The sequence below is a fragment of the Canis aureus genome, chromosome 1, assembly GCF_053574225.1.
Source record: "Canis aureus isolate CA01 chromosome 1, VMU_Caureus_v.1.0, whole genome shotgun sequence".
Lineage (NCBI taxonomy): Eukaryota > Metazoa > Chordata > Mammalia > Carnivora > Canidae > Canis > Canis aureus.
This window is the reverse complement of record NC_135611.1, coordinates 81,912,185-81,928,032: the sequence shown is the minus strand read 5'-3', so window position 1 is coordinate 81,928,032 and position 15,848 is coordinate 81,912,185. Positions and strand designations below refer to the sequence as shown.

Here is a 15,848-nt window from a genome sequence, read left to right as displayed (position 1 = left end):
TGTCTCTGCCTCTCTGTCTCTCTCTGTGTGGCTATCATGAATAAATAAATAAAATCTTTAAAAAAAAAAAAAAGAAATGGAAAAACATTCTATGCTCAGAGATTAGAAGAACTAAATCTTATTTAAAAAACTGCCAAACATTTTAACTAAAAATTCAAATTCAAACTTTAACCAAAAATGTTTAAAAACAGAAAGGGTCCTGTTTTGTCTACATCATTATTCGCTGCTATTATGTTATAAAAGATACACTGGGGTTAGGTGCTTTCAGCATTTATCTCAGGTACAGGGCACTGCCAGTCATTTTAGGGCAGTGAGGCTTCTGTGAGGATCATTTAGGGACCAACTAAGGAATTTATTTTTTGAGTGGTTTGGTTTTTATAATGATAAAGTTATATATAAACATTTTCCAGTGACATTTTGAATGACTTTCAGGAATTTTTATTAAGATGTTATTAGTTTTTCAGGACGGGACGCGTGGGTGGCTCAGCGATTAAGCGCCTGCCTTTGGCCAGGGGGTGATCCTGGAGTCCCAGGATCGAGTCCCACATTGGGCTCCCTGAATGGAGCCTGCCCCTCTCTCTCTCTCTCTCTCTCTCTCTCTGTGTCTCATAAATAAATAAAAAGCTTAAAAAAAAAAAGGATTATTAGTCTTTCAAAATTCATCTTAATTTAACCCCTCTTCTAATTTTTTCTTTTCCTTACCACTGATTATTATTTCTTCTTACCAATAGACCAGTGGTTATCTCCCATTTTAGAGGGAAAACTGAACATTACATCACTAAGTGTGTTTTTATTGTGGGTTTGGCTTTGTTTAATTCTCTATCAAATTAAGGCAGTTATCTTCTAGTTTGTAAAAATATGTGTGTATGAAAAAATGAATGAATACTGAATTTTTATCATTTGTTAAGCTTTTAATTTTTTTTCTCTATGAAAATGATTTGTGATATTTGGAGTTCAACTTATTTGAGAGGATGATTTATGTGGTTTTATATAGTTTTATATATTAGACTAGTCTTGTGTTTCTGGAATTGACTTGCTAATATTTTCAGACTTTAGCCTGTATTCATGAGAGTAATGTCCGTACTAGAATTTGATATTTAAGGTTATGCTAACGTTTAAAACATGTTTGGAGATGCAATTTTCATATTTTCTTCAAGAGTGTATGTAAGATTCATATGCTTTCTTTCTTGAATGTTTGCCAGGTTTACCAGTGAAGCCAGGACATCTTAGCCTACAGTTGTTTTTGAAGGAAGATTTTAAATTATGAAATTCTGTTTTGTTAATATGTTAGGACAATTCAGTTTTCTATTTCTGCTTGTCATTTTGCTAAGAGGTTTCCCAAGAATGTGTTTATTTCATCTGATTTTTCTAATATGTTGATTAAAATTTTTTATCCTATCCATCTTTTTAATATTTATAGTGCTTCTCTTTTTCATTCTTGGTATAGTTTATTTGTGCCTTCATTTCTTTTCCCTTCATAAGTTTTACTTAAGATTTCCCAATTTAATTCTTACTTTTTTCTATCAGAAAACCATTGTTTTGCTCTTTTGATGATCTCTTTTATACATTTGTGTTCATTTTCGCCTATTTCTACTTTATATTATATTCTTTCATCTTTCCTTTCTCTAAATTCTTGAGATAGGGGCTCCTGGGTGGCTAAGTCAGTTGAGCATCTGCCTTTAGCTCAGGACATGATCTTAGGGTCCTGGAATCAAGCCCAACATCAGGCTACCTGCTCAACTGAGAGCCTGCTTCTCCTTCTGCCTGCCACTTACCCTGCTTGAGCTCTCTCTCTCTCAGATAAATATATAAAATCTTTTAAAAAAATTATTGAGATAGATACTGTGTTAGTCTGCTTGGGCTGCCATGGCAAAATACTTTAGACTGAGTGGCTTAAATAACAAAAATTTATTTCTCAGTTTGAGAGCTGGAAGCCTGAGATCACAGTGCCAGCATGGTGAACCTGGGATGGACTCATCTTAACTTGCAGTTGATCACTTTCTCACTATGTCCTCACATGGTGGAGAGAGAAGGAGTGAGCTCTGTGATATCTCTCATCAGGATACCAGTCCTGTTGGATCAGATCTCTAGCCCCTCCTCTGTGGTGTCATTTAACTTTAACTACCTCCGTAAAGGTCCTGTGTCCAGAAGAGTCGCAGTGGAGGTTGGGATTTCAACATACAACTTGGGGCAAGTGAGGGAGTACAGTTGAGTTAATAGTAGACACTGAGATCAGTGGTTTTCAGTTTTTCACCACTTTTTATATCAGATCACTTCAAGTTACAGATTTCCCTCCAAAAACAGCATTAGTTTTATAGCACAAATTTGATATGTTTTATACTTACTATCCTTTAGTTCAAAGTATTTCTTAAATTTCATTTTTATTTATTTTTATATTCCACATATATTTTTTTGTTTTTCTATTTTATATATTTTTCTGTTTTGTGATTTGTTATTTATATTTTGATTTCATGGCTACTTAGGTCATTGCTTAATTTTCAAAAATGTGGATATTTTCTAATTGTGTTTCTTGATTTCTATCTTAATTCTACTGTGATTTGAAAAGAACATACTCAGATTCAGTCCTGAAATTTAATGAGATAGATTTTGTGGGCCAGCATGTAGTCATTTTGTGAATATTTCATGTATATTTGAAAAGGATATATATTCTGTAATTATTGGTTACAATGTTCTGTATATGTCAGTTTGTTCAAATTTATTAATTACAGTGTTTAAATCTTCTAGCTCATTACGGGGTTTTTTTTTTTGTGTGTGTATTTGCTTGTACCATTGTATTTAAAAGTTACCATAGGTATATATGTTCATTTTTTGTTAATTTTGGCTTTTATGTTTTGAAACTATGATTAGGTTGATAAAATTTAGAATCGTTATATCTTCCTGGTAGGATGGTCACTTTAGCATTTAGTCATGTATCATTAGTATATAATTTTGCAATGCCCACCATTATATATTTTATAGATTTAAATATTTAGATTCTCAAAACTATCATAGATTACAGTTTGCAGCTGCCTACTCAGAAGGGTACAGGCCAGGTAACAGTATGCCAGCTGGGAGCATCAGACATTTTGCCCATCAGTTAAAGAACCATTCTCTTTGGTCACCTGTAATGAGAGCTTTGTAGTGATGGAACAAGGCTCACTTGGGTGTGTTATGAGCCCCTGTAACCTACAAATCCTATTCCTCATTGCACATATCTCTTGTAACAACCCATGAGCATAGCTTACTGGTGTTCTGCAGGATAGGTAGACATCATCACACTCAAAAGAAATCTGTAGCTTCTAATGCTACTACAGCATGCATTCTGTAAATTAGTACTGGTGCCATTTTTCCAATAATATGAGGACTTTAGAACTCTTACTCTACCCCCTTTCATCTTACATACTGTTGTTGTGTGTCTTATTTCTAAATACATATTATATATATTATGTCTCATAAAAAGTATTGTTACTGCTTTCTGCAACTAACAGCGCAATTAAATTAACTCACGTTTTTCTTCTGTTTTTCATTCCAGCTTGTGTCTCCATGTTTCCATTTGTGTTAATTTTTCTTCTCTTCAGTATTTTTCTAATGCAAGTTGACAGCTGACAAATTCTTTCAGTTTCATTTGTCTAAAAATGTCTATATTTTGTAATTTGTAATCTTAATTTGATCTGTATCTGTGGATTAGTATTTTTGAATATTTATATCATATAATGATAGTTAAACTTTATAAAGATAAATCTGAAATTTACTACAGAATATTAGAAAGACTTCAGAATTACTTGGAAATAGTTTTCTTATTTTTCAATGTAGTTTTAGTGCTGTGTATTTTTTTGAAAGTATTATAAATAGCTTAACTCCTCCTCAATACTGACTATATAGTAACCACTCCGCTTTTTAATTTCACTGCATTATAACATGAATGTTTACAATACAACATGTCCCACCCTCCCCCTACCATCTTGGAGGAGACACATTCCAGGACCCCTAGTAGGTATTCAAAACCACGGATAGTACTAAATCCTATATAAACCCATGTGGTTTTTTTTTATGCATACATATCTGTGATAAAGTTTAATTTAAAAATTTCACAGTGAGAGATCAACAGCAAATCTAACAATAAAATGGAGCAATTATTTACTGTAATAGAAGTCCTAGGAATGTGGTCTTTCTTAAAATCTCTTATACTCCATTTATCCTTATTCTGATGATGATGAGATGATAAAATGCATACATGATAAGATGAAGTGAGATGAAAGATGTAGGCACTGGGATGTAGTATAAGACTACTATTGACCCTCTGGCTGTACGTTTAGGAGGAGGATCATCTGCTTCTGGAATATAGTTTACCACAAGTAGCTGAAACTGTGGAAAGCAAAACCAGAGAGAACTGGACTACTGTATATTAAAATTTGCTGTTAATCAGAATATTCACTAGAATACTGACTAGAAATTCATGGCTGTTATTAGAATTTGCTGTTATTTATTTTGTTGAACTTCAAGACCCTGATATTAACACAGTGCTTATAAATCAGGGCTTCCTGCAGAATTAACCATGTGGTGAATATCTGTGCTTTGTAGAGCATGCAGCGGAAGTGTCAGTTATTTTTTATTCTATTTAATTCCGCTTTGTAAGGAAATACAAATTTCTTACTGAATAATTTTGAATATATAACACATTGATTAGTCTTAGAATAAAGCAGAGAAAATAATACTTTGCATTACTGATTAGCTTACAAAGGAAGACTAGATTTTATTAAGATGTTGAAAGAACAATAACACTTGATCTGTCTTCATGATTAATAACTTCATAATAATGGCATAAGCTAACATCAACTGATTTTAATTATGTAAATTTCTGACATTATATAAAAATTCATTTAGTATGTCCAACCCTTTGAAGTAGTTGCCATTATAATTCTCATTTTTCAAATGTGAAATCTAGATATCCTGATTAAGACTCTAATTTTTTATTTTTTTGATGGTTTTGTTTTAGGATATGATGACACCTATAAATTCGGGGAAAAAGACCATTTATTTAGTTTCATTCTTTGAAGGCTTACAACGCATTATTTTATTCACTGAAGATCCAAGGGTATTTAAAGCAACATATGAAAGTGAGAAAGCAGAGTTAGCGGAGCAAGAAATTGTGTTGGCCTTACAAGATGTTGGAATTTCTCTCGTCAACAATTACACAAAGCAAGAAGTAGCCTATATTGGCATTACAAGGTTGGATACATTTAAATGATTAGCTCTTAATCATTAAGAATGGTGATTATGAAATCTAAAATAACATAGTTTAAGTTTTGTGTTTTAACTATTATACTAAGGTAGTGCTGATTTAAAAATACTCTTGAGATTTTTTTTTGCCTTTTGAGATAAAGATATATCAAAAATCAAATTTACAAATCCTGTCTTAGGTTGATTCTTAAAGCTTTCAAAAAAGTTAGCTTTACTCAGCTTTTCAAAAGTATACTTTAGCATGCAATAAGGAAATATTTAATTTTCCATTACCACCTACCACAGTGTACAGTATAGATGCTTCATAAATAGTTATTGAAGGAATATAGCCAATCACTTTTTAATTTGATCTTGACACTTTAAGATCTAATAAGGTAATATGGAATATATCATTCCCGATGTAAGTCATCACCAGTAAAACTCTTTTCTTTCTGCCTTTAATCTTCCTGTTCATAAATATTTAATACATAATACAGTTAATTTGTTTGTATTAGTGCCTAATATGAGGGCATCCAGTCTGTATAACCAGGATAATGTTTTAACCCTTGAAATTAAACTCTAAAATAAGCATATATAATATCAAAAGATTATGGCATAGGGCAGCCTGGGCGGCTCAGCGGTTTAATGCCGCCTTCAGCCCAGGGTGTGATTCTGGAGACCCAGGATCGAGTCTCACGTCGGGCTCCCTGCATGGAGTCTGCTTCTCCCTCTGCCTGTGTCTCTGCCTCTCTCTCTCTCTCTCTCTCTCTCTCTCTCTTTGTTTCTCATGAATAAATAAAATCTTAAAAGTATATGGCACAGGTTTAAATTTATTTTTCTATATAAATTCATCTAGAAACACCCTTGACTTTTCATTGAATGGAATCAATGCCATTTAAAAAAGAATATTAGGGCAGCCCCAGTGGCTCGGCGGTTTAGTGCCGCCTTCAGCCCAGGGTATGATCCTGGAGACCCGGGGTCAAGTCCCACGTCAGGCTCCCTGCATGGAGCCTGCTTCTCCCTCTGCCTGTCTCTCTCTCTCTCTCTCTCTCTCTCTCTCTCTCTCTCTCGTAAATAAATAAATAAATAAATAAATAAATAAATAAATAAATAAATAAAAATTTAAAAAAGAATATTAAAAACTGGGCAGCCCAGGTGGCTCAGTGGTTTAGAGCTGTCTTCAGCCCAGGGCATGATCTTGGAGACCTGGGATCAAGTCCCAAGTCGAGCTCCCTGTATGGAGCCTGCTTTTCCCTCTGCCTGTGTCTCTGCCTCTCTCTCTCTCATGAATAAATAAATAAATCTTTTAAAAAAAAATATTAAACACTTTTCATACAAATTTTTATTATTCTCAAGAAATGTTTATTATTTGCTAAGTGCTATATGCTAAATGATGTGAATGCAAAGGGGAATAATACACAGTTCCTGCCTCTCTGTTTATTAAGTGAAAATAAATTTTAGAGGGAATTAATAAATAGAATATTTAAATAACTTACATAGGTAAACAGAGTGAAATAATTTTAGAATGTGGATGGATGCTTTTATTATGTATTTAAGTCTTTTAGCAATTTTTCAGTAAATGAGATTTGTTCCATTCTCTCTGGGATTACTATTTCACACTTTTTCTCATTTTTTAAACCCCCATTTTCTCTCACACCTCACTGCCTTGTATCTCATTTCACTGAGGAAATTGAAGCAGTCAAAAAAGAATTTCCAAAGACCTATTCCCCTAAATCACAACTTTCTACCCATGAACATTTTTTACCTACATACTGTGCCAATATCTTCTCCAAGGTTATCATAGATACATGTGCTCCTATTTTAGAATATTTTCAACTTTGCACTCTATTTAATTTCCTTTTGGCTTATTGAGACATTGATCCTGCAATTCTCTTCTTTCTCTATCAATAATTTTTGGCTCTCTCTCAGATTATTTTCATCAGTATTATTCATCTCAATGTAAAAAATTCTCTTGAGCCTACTTTCTCTGCTACCTAATGCCCATTTCTTGGCTTCCCTTTATAGCCAACCTCCTCAAAAGTGTTAATCAGTTACAAAAGAGTTTAATATACTCACTATCTCTGATTATTATCTTATCCATTCTTTCTTTAACTACTCCAGCAGGGTTTTGCTTTCAACACACCTTGAAACTGGTCAAAATCACCAGAGACCAGTCCTCATGGTGCTTAAGTTTATAACACTTAAAACAGATCCCTTCTTGATAGTAATGTTTGTTGACTTCCAGGATACCTCACCATCTTGGTTTTTCTTTCTTTCTCAGAATTCCCCATCTCGTGTTGGTTTCTTATCTTCTCAAATGCTTCTCAGGTGCCCTGAGACATGAGTCCCTCTTCTCTGTTTCAAATACCACTTATTAGCCAATAGTTTTAGCAGTATATCTTTAACGAGACTTTTATTCTAAACTCCACACTTGTACATCCACCACCTACACAAAATATCTACTCTTGTATCTGAGACTTCTTAAACTTCATATGCATATAACCTAACTCCTGTTGTCCTTCTCCCAAATCCTCCTTCCCTATTGAAGCTAATGGCAATTCTCTCCTTTTAGTTGCTCAGGCCGAAAGCTTTGGAATCATCTTTGATTCTTCTCTTTGTCTCACACCCCACATCTAATCCATCTAGAAGCTCTGTGTTGACCCTATCTTCAAGATAGACACAGGGTCTGACCATTTCTTACTACTTCACTGTTGTACCCAAGGCAGAGCCATCAACATTTTTCTCCTGGCTTACTCCATTAAACTCCTAACAAGTTTTTCTGCTTCTGACCTGCATGGAGCCTGCTTCTCCGTCTGCCTATGTCCTTCACTCCCACTACTTCCCCTGCTCTGTCCCAGCACAGTGTATTCTTTACAAAGCTTAAGTAGATCATGATGATCTCATTATCTTCAGTGATTCCTCATTTCACAAAAAAACTCAAAGTCTTTATAATATTCTGTAGGGCTTTACATTATCTGGCTTCCCACTGTCTTACTTCATCTTCTACTCTTACTGTGTTCCAGGCAGGCCTGCCTCCTTGTTCTTTGTACACTACAGGGGCGGGTGCTCTGCTTTTGAGTTTTTGTTCTAGCTGGTTCCTGTCTCAGAAAAACTCTTCTCTTCTTGTCTGCTGGGTAACTCCCTTATCTCCTGTGAGGTGGCTCTAGTCTCATCTTCAGTGACACACTGGCTCACCACTCTAAGACTGCAACCCCCATTACTTGGTGTATCTTAGTACTCCAGATCCACCTCACTCTGTCTTTTTCTTTTTTCAAAAGCATTTTCACCTCATACTTCATTCAAATATACTAATTTATTATTTACTCTTTATTGTCTATCAACTAAAATAAAGCTCTAGGATGGCAGAGATGTTTACTGATAGTATCCCTACCACCTAAAATAGTGTCAGAGTAAAAGTCTGTATTGATTGAATGAATTCATACTTTTAAACCTGTAGTATTCTTGCATATAATTGAGGTTATTGTAAATTATACTGAAAGTTTTGCAATTCATATAATAAACCAGATAAAATGAAAATGTTTATGAATTAGTACCATGGTTTTTGCTTTCACATGTAAGTTCTGATGTGGTTTGGGAGACAAAGCCCAAGAAGAAGGCAAGATGGAAGCCAATGAGTATAAAGCACACTGAGAAGTTAGAGAAAGAATTTAAGGAATATACTGAATCTTCACCTTCAGAAGATAAGGTTATTGAATTGGACACTAACATTCCGGTAATGTTTTTAAGTACTGATGTGACGTTTTGATTTTCATCTGTTGTAATCAGATGAATCACTAGTGAACTTTTAAGGAAAGTCTGGTTTCCTTGCAAAACAATGAATTCTATCATATATACTTTATATAAACTACTTTAAAGTCCGTTTTCTCTTAAGATGCTAATGATCTATTCCTTAGTTAACAAGAAGCCAATATGTTGTTTTATTTTGCTTTTTAAATTATTTTTTCTTTTGTCACTTTATATATTTTTTAGTATATTATATAAAAAGTGATGCAACTAAGCTATAAGTATATGAATATTTTTGTGAATCGTATTGGAAAGATCTGATCTAAAACTAGTCAGATTGTAAAATCCAATCTAACTATTTAGCCTATTGTTTTAACTAATGTTATCTTTAAAGTTTTGGGTACATATTCCTAATTTTAATCAATTATGAATACAGAGAAATTCAGTGCGTTTTCGGTGGTATATTTTTCAGGTTCGCTTCACACCTAGTGGTACTAATATGAAAATTCTGCAACCACATGTAATAGCTATACGAAGAAATTATCTTCCAGCATTAAAAGTAGAATATAGCACATCTGCACATCAGTCATCATTTAGAATTCAAATTTACAGAATACAGGTGAGTCTGAAAAGATACACTACATTCATAAAGAACATAGCAATAAACCAAATGTGTTTCCATGATCTTTCTTTCTTTTTTTTTTTTTTTTTTCCATGATCTTTCTTACCTAGTACTTCAGTTTCAGTGTTAAACTAAACTAGGCAGCTTGTTTCCTTCTACTTACTAGTAAATCCTGTTTTTCTAGTCAGGTACTATAACATAATGATATACTGACCTGTTTTTTATTTTCTTAGATCCAAAACCAGATTCAAGGTGCTATATTTCCATTTGTGTTTTATCCAATTAAACCTCCCAAGTCAGTCACCATGGATTCAGGTTTGTTTGTATTTTTAGATCACTGTAAAAATGTTTGTATCAGCTCTATGGTTTATTGTACTATAAAAATATGAAATGAAACTATTCTCAAGTCTAGTTTCTGTGGGATCATAAAAAACTAAACCTCTTGTAAAAGGAACAAGTACTCAACTAAAGTCAACAACATGTTGACTGAATTCTGAGGAAAAAAATAATTAGAAATACATATTTAAATATTTAGAAATATTACTGATTTGTAAATCCCTGATTTAAAAGCCACCTGGACCTTTGAATAAGTTGTGAAGAAAGTCAAATTCATATAGAATTTGACAAAAGATAGAAATTGTCCCGTATTCTCCAGATGAGTGTAATGACAAGTCCATTTTTCCATCCTCCTCTTCTCCTTCACATACCTTCTTTCTCACTATCCCTCTGCCCCTCACTTTCTCCTTCCCTTCTCCTCCCCTTGCTTTCCACCTCCCACCTCCACACCACTGGCTCTGCGCTAAGGCAGTATTGATAATCTGCTTGGAAGCTTTTGACCTTTGTACATGCCTAAGCCCCTCCACCTGGAAGTCCAGGACAAGACCCTGGAATCTGTGTTTTCACAGTGCTTCCCTGGTGATTCTAATGCATACTTCTACTTTAAAATCACTAATTTAAAGGATTAGTTGTCCTTAAAGTGATCACAAATAATTTTTAAAAAATCCTGGGGTCTGAAATTAAGACTACAATCAATCTTACAAATAGTAATTTTAATTGATACCTGTGATTTAGTAAATTATTTAGTTCTCCATTGTTATGTGTATTAAATTGCAAGAAAATGCTTATCTTTTGCTTAAAGCATCATGGGAGTAATCTTATTTATTTATTTATTTATTTATTTATTTATTTATTTAGCTCCAAAGCCCTTTACAGATGTCAGTATTGTCATGAGATCTGCTGGGCATTCCCAGATATCACGTATTAAGTAAGTGTCTTAATGTATTTCTGTGTCTTTATTTAATGTATGTGAATTAATTATACTCTTTAAAAATGTATTTCAGATGAGTCAAAGGTTTAAGTGTATAAAATATTATAAAGATCATTAGGAAAATCTATTTTATAATCCTGAAGAGTCAGAAGTCTTTGAATGAAATATACTTAGATATTAACTGTATCTTATTACTTTATTTATTGTTGTCTCATTTTTCTGTAATTAACTGCAAATTGTTTTAGAAACAAGAAAAAAATATTTTAAAATTGTCACCAGTCTAAGAAATAGAATATTGACAGAAACATCCATTGATGCATTACTCCCATTTCTTATTTTCTCCACCCTATCAACTACCAATAAGTACTATTTTCATCCCTTTCTTTTTAAAATATAGTTTTATTGTATAGATGTACCTAAACATTATGCTTCTTAGTTTTCCTTTCTTTTCCTCTAATAAATTTTTGTTGTTGTTGTTTAAGTGAACATACAGTTTTAGGACTGGATTTTTTCATTCAACTTTTTACTAAAATATATTATTTTTACTGATGTAGCTACAGTTTATTATTACTAATGTATAATATTCTGCTGCATGACTGTATAGCAGAGTTTACTTGCCAGTTTTCTCTGTTAGGCATTTTCACATTTTGAGTTTGGTGCTAATTATTATGAACAGTTGTGCCATGACTTTTTTTTATTTGTTAATCTAGAAAATCCTGAATTTCAATATTCTGATAGTTATCTAATGTTTTTCTTTTTCCTCATCTGATTTTCCTAATGCACTTAGGTTTTTAATGGTTTTCTATTTTATATGATTTTTAAATGTTTTCTGTTTTATATTATAGGTACTTCAAAGTGTTGATCCAAGAAATGGATCTCAGATTAGATCTTGGGTTTGTTTATGCTTTAGCAGAACTTATGACAGAAGCTGAAGTGAGTGAAAAAAATGAGGTAAGACTTAAAATGATAGCATTGACGGGGAAGAGTTGGGGAAGGAGGAGGACGAAAACAATTATAAATTTTTAACGGTATTAAAATGGTTTTGATCTGTCTTAAAAATAAAGTTTAAAAATTTTTCTTATGCTGCTATGGTGGGTAAATTGGTAGAAATTACATTTTCAGATTATAGATGAAAGTTAAAATAGCCTTTTGAAGTTGAGTTAGCCAATAGGAAAGGTTTTAGGCCAATAGTGAGGAGAAAGTAGTCATGTTCACTTAACTATTTTTCCCTATTTTATTTTCCTGGATTACTTTTGATAATAACTTAGCAATTTGGGTATGACAATATTCAATGAGAGAAGGGATAAAAATTAAAGGTAGTATCTATTTGTGACTGATGGAAAGACTGAAATCACAGTGATTGGTAGGGTAGATCAGATAGGATCTCTTTTTCAGCTGTCCTCAAAAAAATTCTGAAGACAAGACAAATTACATGAATAAGATAAGGGCAAATAATGCCTTTTTTTTTTTTTTTAAGCAATATATTGTGATGCCTGAGTAGTCAGTGGTTGAGCATCTGCCTTTGGCTCAGGTCGTGATCCCGGGGTCCTGGGATCGAGTCCCATATCAGGCTTCCTGTGGAGAGCCTGCTTTTCCCTCTGCTTATGTCTCTGCCTCTCTCTCTCTGTGTCTCTCATGAATAAATAAATAAATACAATCTTTAAAACAGTTTATTGGGGTACAGTTCACAAATCATACATTTTTAATCATCCAGAGTATATAGTGCACTGGTTTTTAATGTATTCACAGAATTGTACAACCATCATTACTGTCTCATTCCAGAACATTTTCATCAACCCAAAAAAGAAACTGTGCCAGTCCCATACAATCACTAATATACTTTGTCTGTAGGATTTATTGTTGTTCTAGATATTTCATATTAATGGAATCATATGCTATTTAGTTTTTTTTTAATGGGCTTCTTAGCATCAAGTTTACAAAGTTTATTCATTCAGGCTGTAGCATGTTATTAGTAATTCATTCATTTTTACGACCAACTAATATTCTGTTGTGCATGTATTTCATATATATATCCAGTACTCTGTGGATATGCCACATTTTGTTTATCCATTCATCAGGGATGTTTGAGTTGCTTCCACATTTTGTCTATTATCATTGCTATGAATATTTATGAAGTTAAAATCTTACAAATGTATGATTCTAATTTCAGCACTTCTTAATCAACACTTGTTATTATCTGTCCTTTGGATTCTAGCCCTCATAGTGGTTGTGAAGTAGTATATCATTGTGATTTTGATTTGTATGTACCCTGAGTAATGATGTTGAACATTTTTTTGATGTGTTGTTTGATCATTTACATACTTTCTATAGATAAATGTCTTCAGATCTTTTGCCTGTTGTTAAATAGGTTGTCTCCCCTTTTTTTTTGAATTGTAACAATACATTCTTAATACAAGTCCCATGTATTGCAATCAGGTACATGATTTGCAAATATTCTCTCATTCTGTGTGTTGTGTTTTACTTCCAGGATGTCTTTTGAAGCACAAAATTTTAATGTTAATGAAATCCAAGTTCTGTTTATTGCTTATGTTTTTGTTGTCATCTTTGAGAGTCTTTTGCCAGATCTAAGGTTGTGAAGGTTATGAAGATTTAGCCCTATCTTTTGAGAATTTTTTTTATAATCAGGTTTTTCATCCATTTTGAGTTAATTTTTATATATGGTGTGAGGTAAGGGTCCAACATGAGTCTTTTGCATTTGGCTAATTGTCCCAGTACTATTTGGTGAAAGACTATTCCCTCTTCATTTTTTTTTTTTTTTTTTTAATTTTTTTTTTTTATTTATTTATGATAGTCACAGAGAGAGAAAGAGAGAGGCAGAGACATAGGCAGAGGGAGAAGCAGGCTCCATGCACCGGGAGCCCGATGTGGGATTCGATCCCGGGTCTCCAGGATCGCGCCCTGGGCCAAAGGCAGGCGCTAAACCGCTGCGCCACCCAGGGATCCCTATTCCCTCTTCATTAATGGTCTTGGTACCCTGGTCAAAAATCAGTTGACCATTAACATACAATTTTATTCCATTAATCTAGAAGTCCATCTTTTTACCAATACTGCACTGTCCTGATTATTGTTGTTTTGTGTAGTAAGTTTTGAAATTAAGTATGAATCCTCCTACATCAGTCTTTTTTTTTTTTTTTTTTCTACTTCAATCTTAAGATTGTTTTGACTATTTTGGGTCCCTTTGTAATTCTGTATGAATTTAGATTGAGCTTGAAAACTTCTTTGGTGAAGTCATCTAGGGGCTTGACTGGTATTATGTTGAATCTACATACCAGTTTTGGGGTTCTGACATCTTAACATTATTAAGTCTTGTGATCCTTAAACATTGGATGTCTTCCATTTATGTAGCTTTTTATTTTCTTTCAGCACTGTTGAATAATTTTCAGAATATAAGATTGGCTCTTCTGTTAAATTTATCATTGAATATTTTATTCTTGTTTATAGTCTGAGCAAAATGGGTTTTTAAATTTTTTTTAAGATTGATTTTTTTTTTAAGATTTATTCATGAGAGAGAGAGAGAGAGAGAGAGAGAGAGAGAGAGGGAGAGGTGGGGCAGAGACACATGCAGGGAGCCTGACATGGGACTCGATCCCGGGTCTCCAGGATCACGCCCTGGGCTAAAGGTGGCACTAAGCCGCTAAGCCACCTGGGCTGCCCCAAAATTGTTTTTTAAATCTCATTTTGGTTTGTTCATTGCAAATGTATAGAAATATAATTGATTTTTTAATACTGACTTGTATTCTGCAACCTTACTGAACTCATTTATTAGCTCTAATAGATGTTTTGTAAATTCTGTAGGATTTTCTGTATGTAAGGATCATGCCATCTGAGAATTACTTCTTCCTTTCTGATCTACTCTGGATGGCTTTTGTTTCTTCTTCTTGCCTAATTGCCCCACTAGAACTTCTAATACAACAGTACAGTATTGAATAAGAGTGCCAAGAGCAGATATCCTTGCCTTGTTTCTGTTCTAAAAGGGAAAGCTTTCAGCCTTTTACTATGAATTATGATATCAACAGTAGATTTTTTTTTTGTAGATAACCTTCATCAGGTTGAGTTCTCTAATAGTCCCACTTTGTCAAGTGTTTTTTATCATGAAAATGTGTTGAATTTTGTCAAATGCTTTTTATACATCTGTTTGGATGATCATGTGGTTTTTGTTCTCTTAATTTTATTATATTGGATGTTAAAACAACCCACTTGATCATGTGTATAATATTTTTAATATTTTGCTGGATTTGAGCTAGTAGTATTTTGCTGAGGATCTTTGTGTTTATATTCATGGGATAGTGGTCATTACAGGTGAACACTGTATTTTTTATTCATATATAGTCAGTTGCTCTTAAATTAGTTAGAAGAAGAAAAGATTATATACTTTTACCATTTTACATAATTGTCTTTACCATTTCATTTTTTTTTTTTTCATTTGGATTCCAATTACCATGTGGGGTCACTTGCTTTCAGCCTGAGGAACTTCCATTAGTATTTCTTGTAAGGTGGGCAGCATGGGTGGCTCAGTGGTTTAGTGCCACCTTCAGCCCAGGGCCTGATCCTGAAGACCCAGGATTGAGTCCCACGTCGGGCTCCCTGCATGGAGCCTGCTTCTCCCTCTGCCTGTGTCTCTGCCTCTCTCTCTCTCTCTCTCTCTCTCTCTCTCATGAGTAAATAATCTAAACAAAGAAAAGAAAAAAAGTATTTCTTGTAAGGCACACCTGTTAGCAATAAATTCTCTTAGTTTTTGTTTATCTGGAAATGTCTTCATGTCCCTTCACTTTGAAAGGTAGCCATACTGGGATTCTTTCTTGGCACGTGGTTTTCTTTGAGTACTTTGTATATGTTATCCTACTGTATTCTTGGCTCCTTCTTTCTGCTAGAAAGTCAACTATTAATCTTTTTTTTTAAGGTTCATTTATTAGAGCATGTGTGCACAGATTGTGGAGGGGGTGGAGGGAGAAACTCAAGCAGACTCTGCACTGA

General features: G+C 33.6%; 1 protein-coding gene across 5 annotated transcripts in view; it reads left to right on the top strand.

Moving 5' to 3' along the window:
- The window catches only part of VPS13A (vacuolar protein sorting 13 homolog A), a 234,742-nt gene that overhangs the window by 176,523 nt on the left and 42,371 nt on the right, over positions 1-15,848 (top strand). For all 5 annotated transcript variants that reach the window (XM_077906342.1, XM_077906335.1, XM_077906373.1 and 2 more), the window contains 6 exons: positions 4,997-5,229; positions 8,800-8,953; positions 9,437-9,583; positions 9,820-9,901; positions 10,781-10,850; positions 11,699-11,804. In XM_077906342.1, coding sequence (XP_077762468.1) covers positions 4,997-5,229; positions 8,800-8,953; positions 9,437-9,583; positions 9,820-9,901; positions 10,781-10,850; positions 11,699-11,804 — 792 coding nt within the window. The remainder of the gene's footprint in view (positions 1-4,996; positions 5,230-8,799; positions 8,954-9,436; positions 9,584-9,819; positions 9,902-10,780; positions 10,851-11,698; positions 11,805-15,848) is intronic.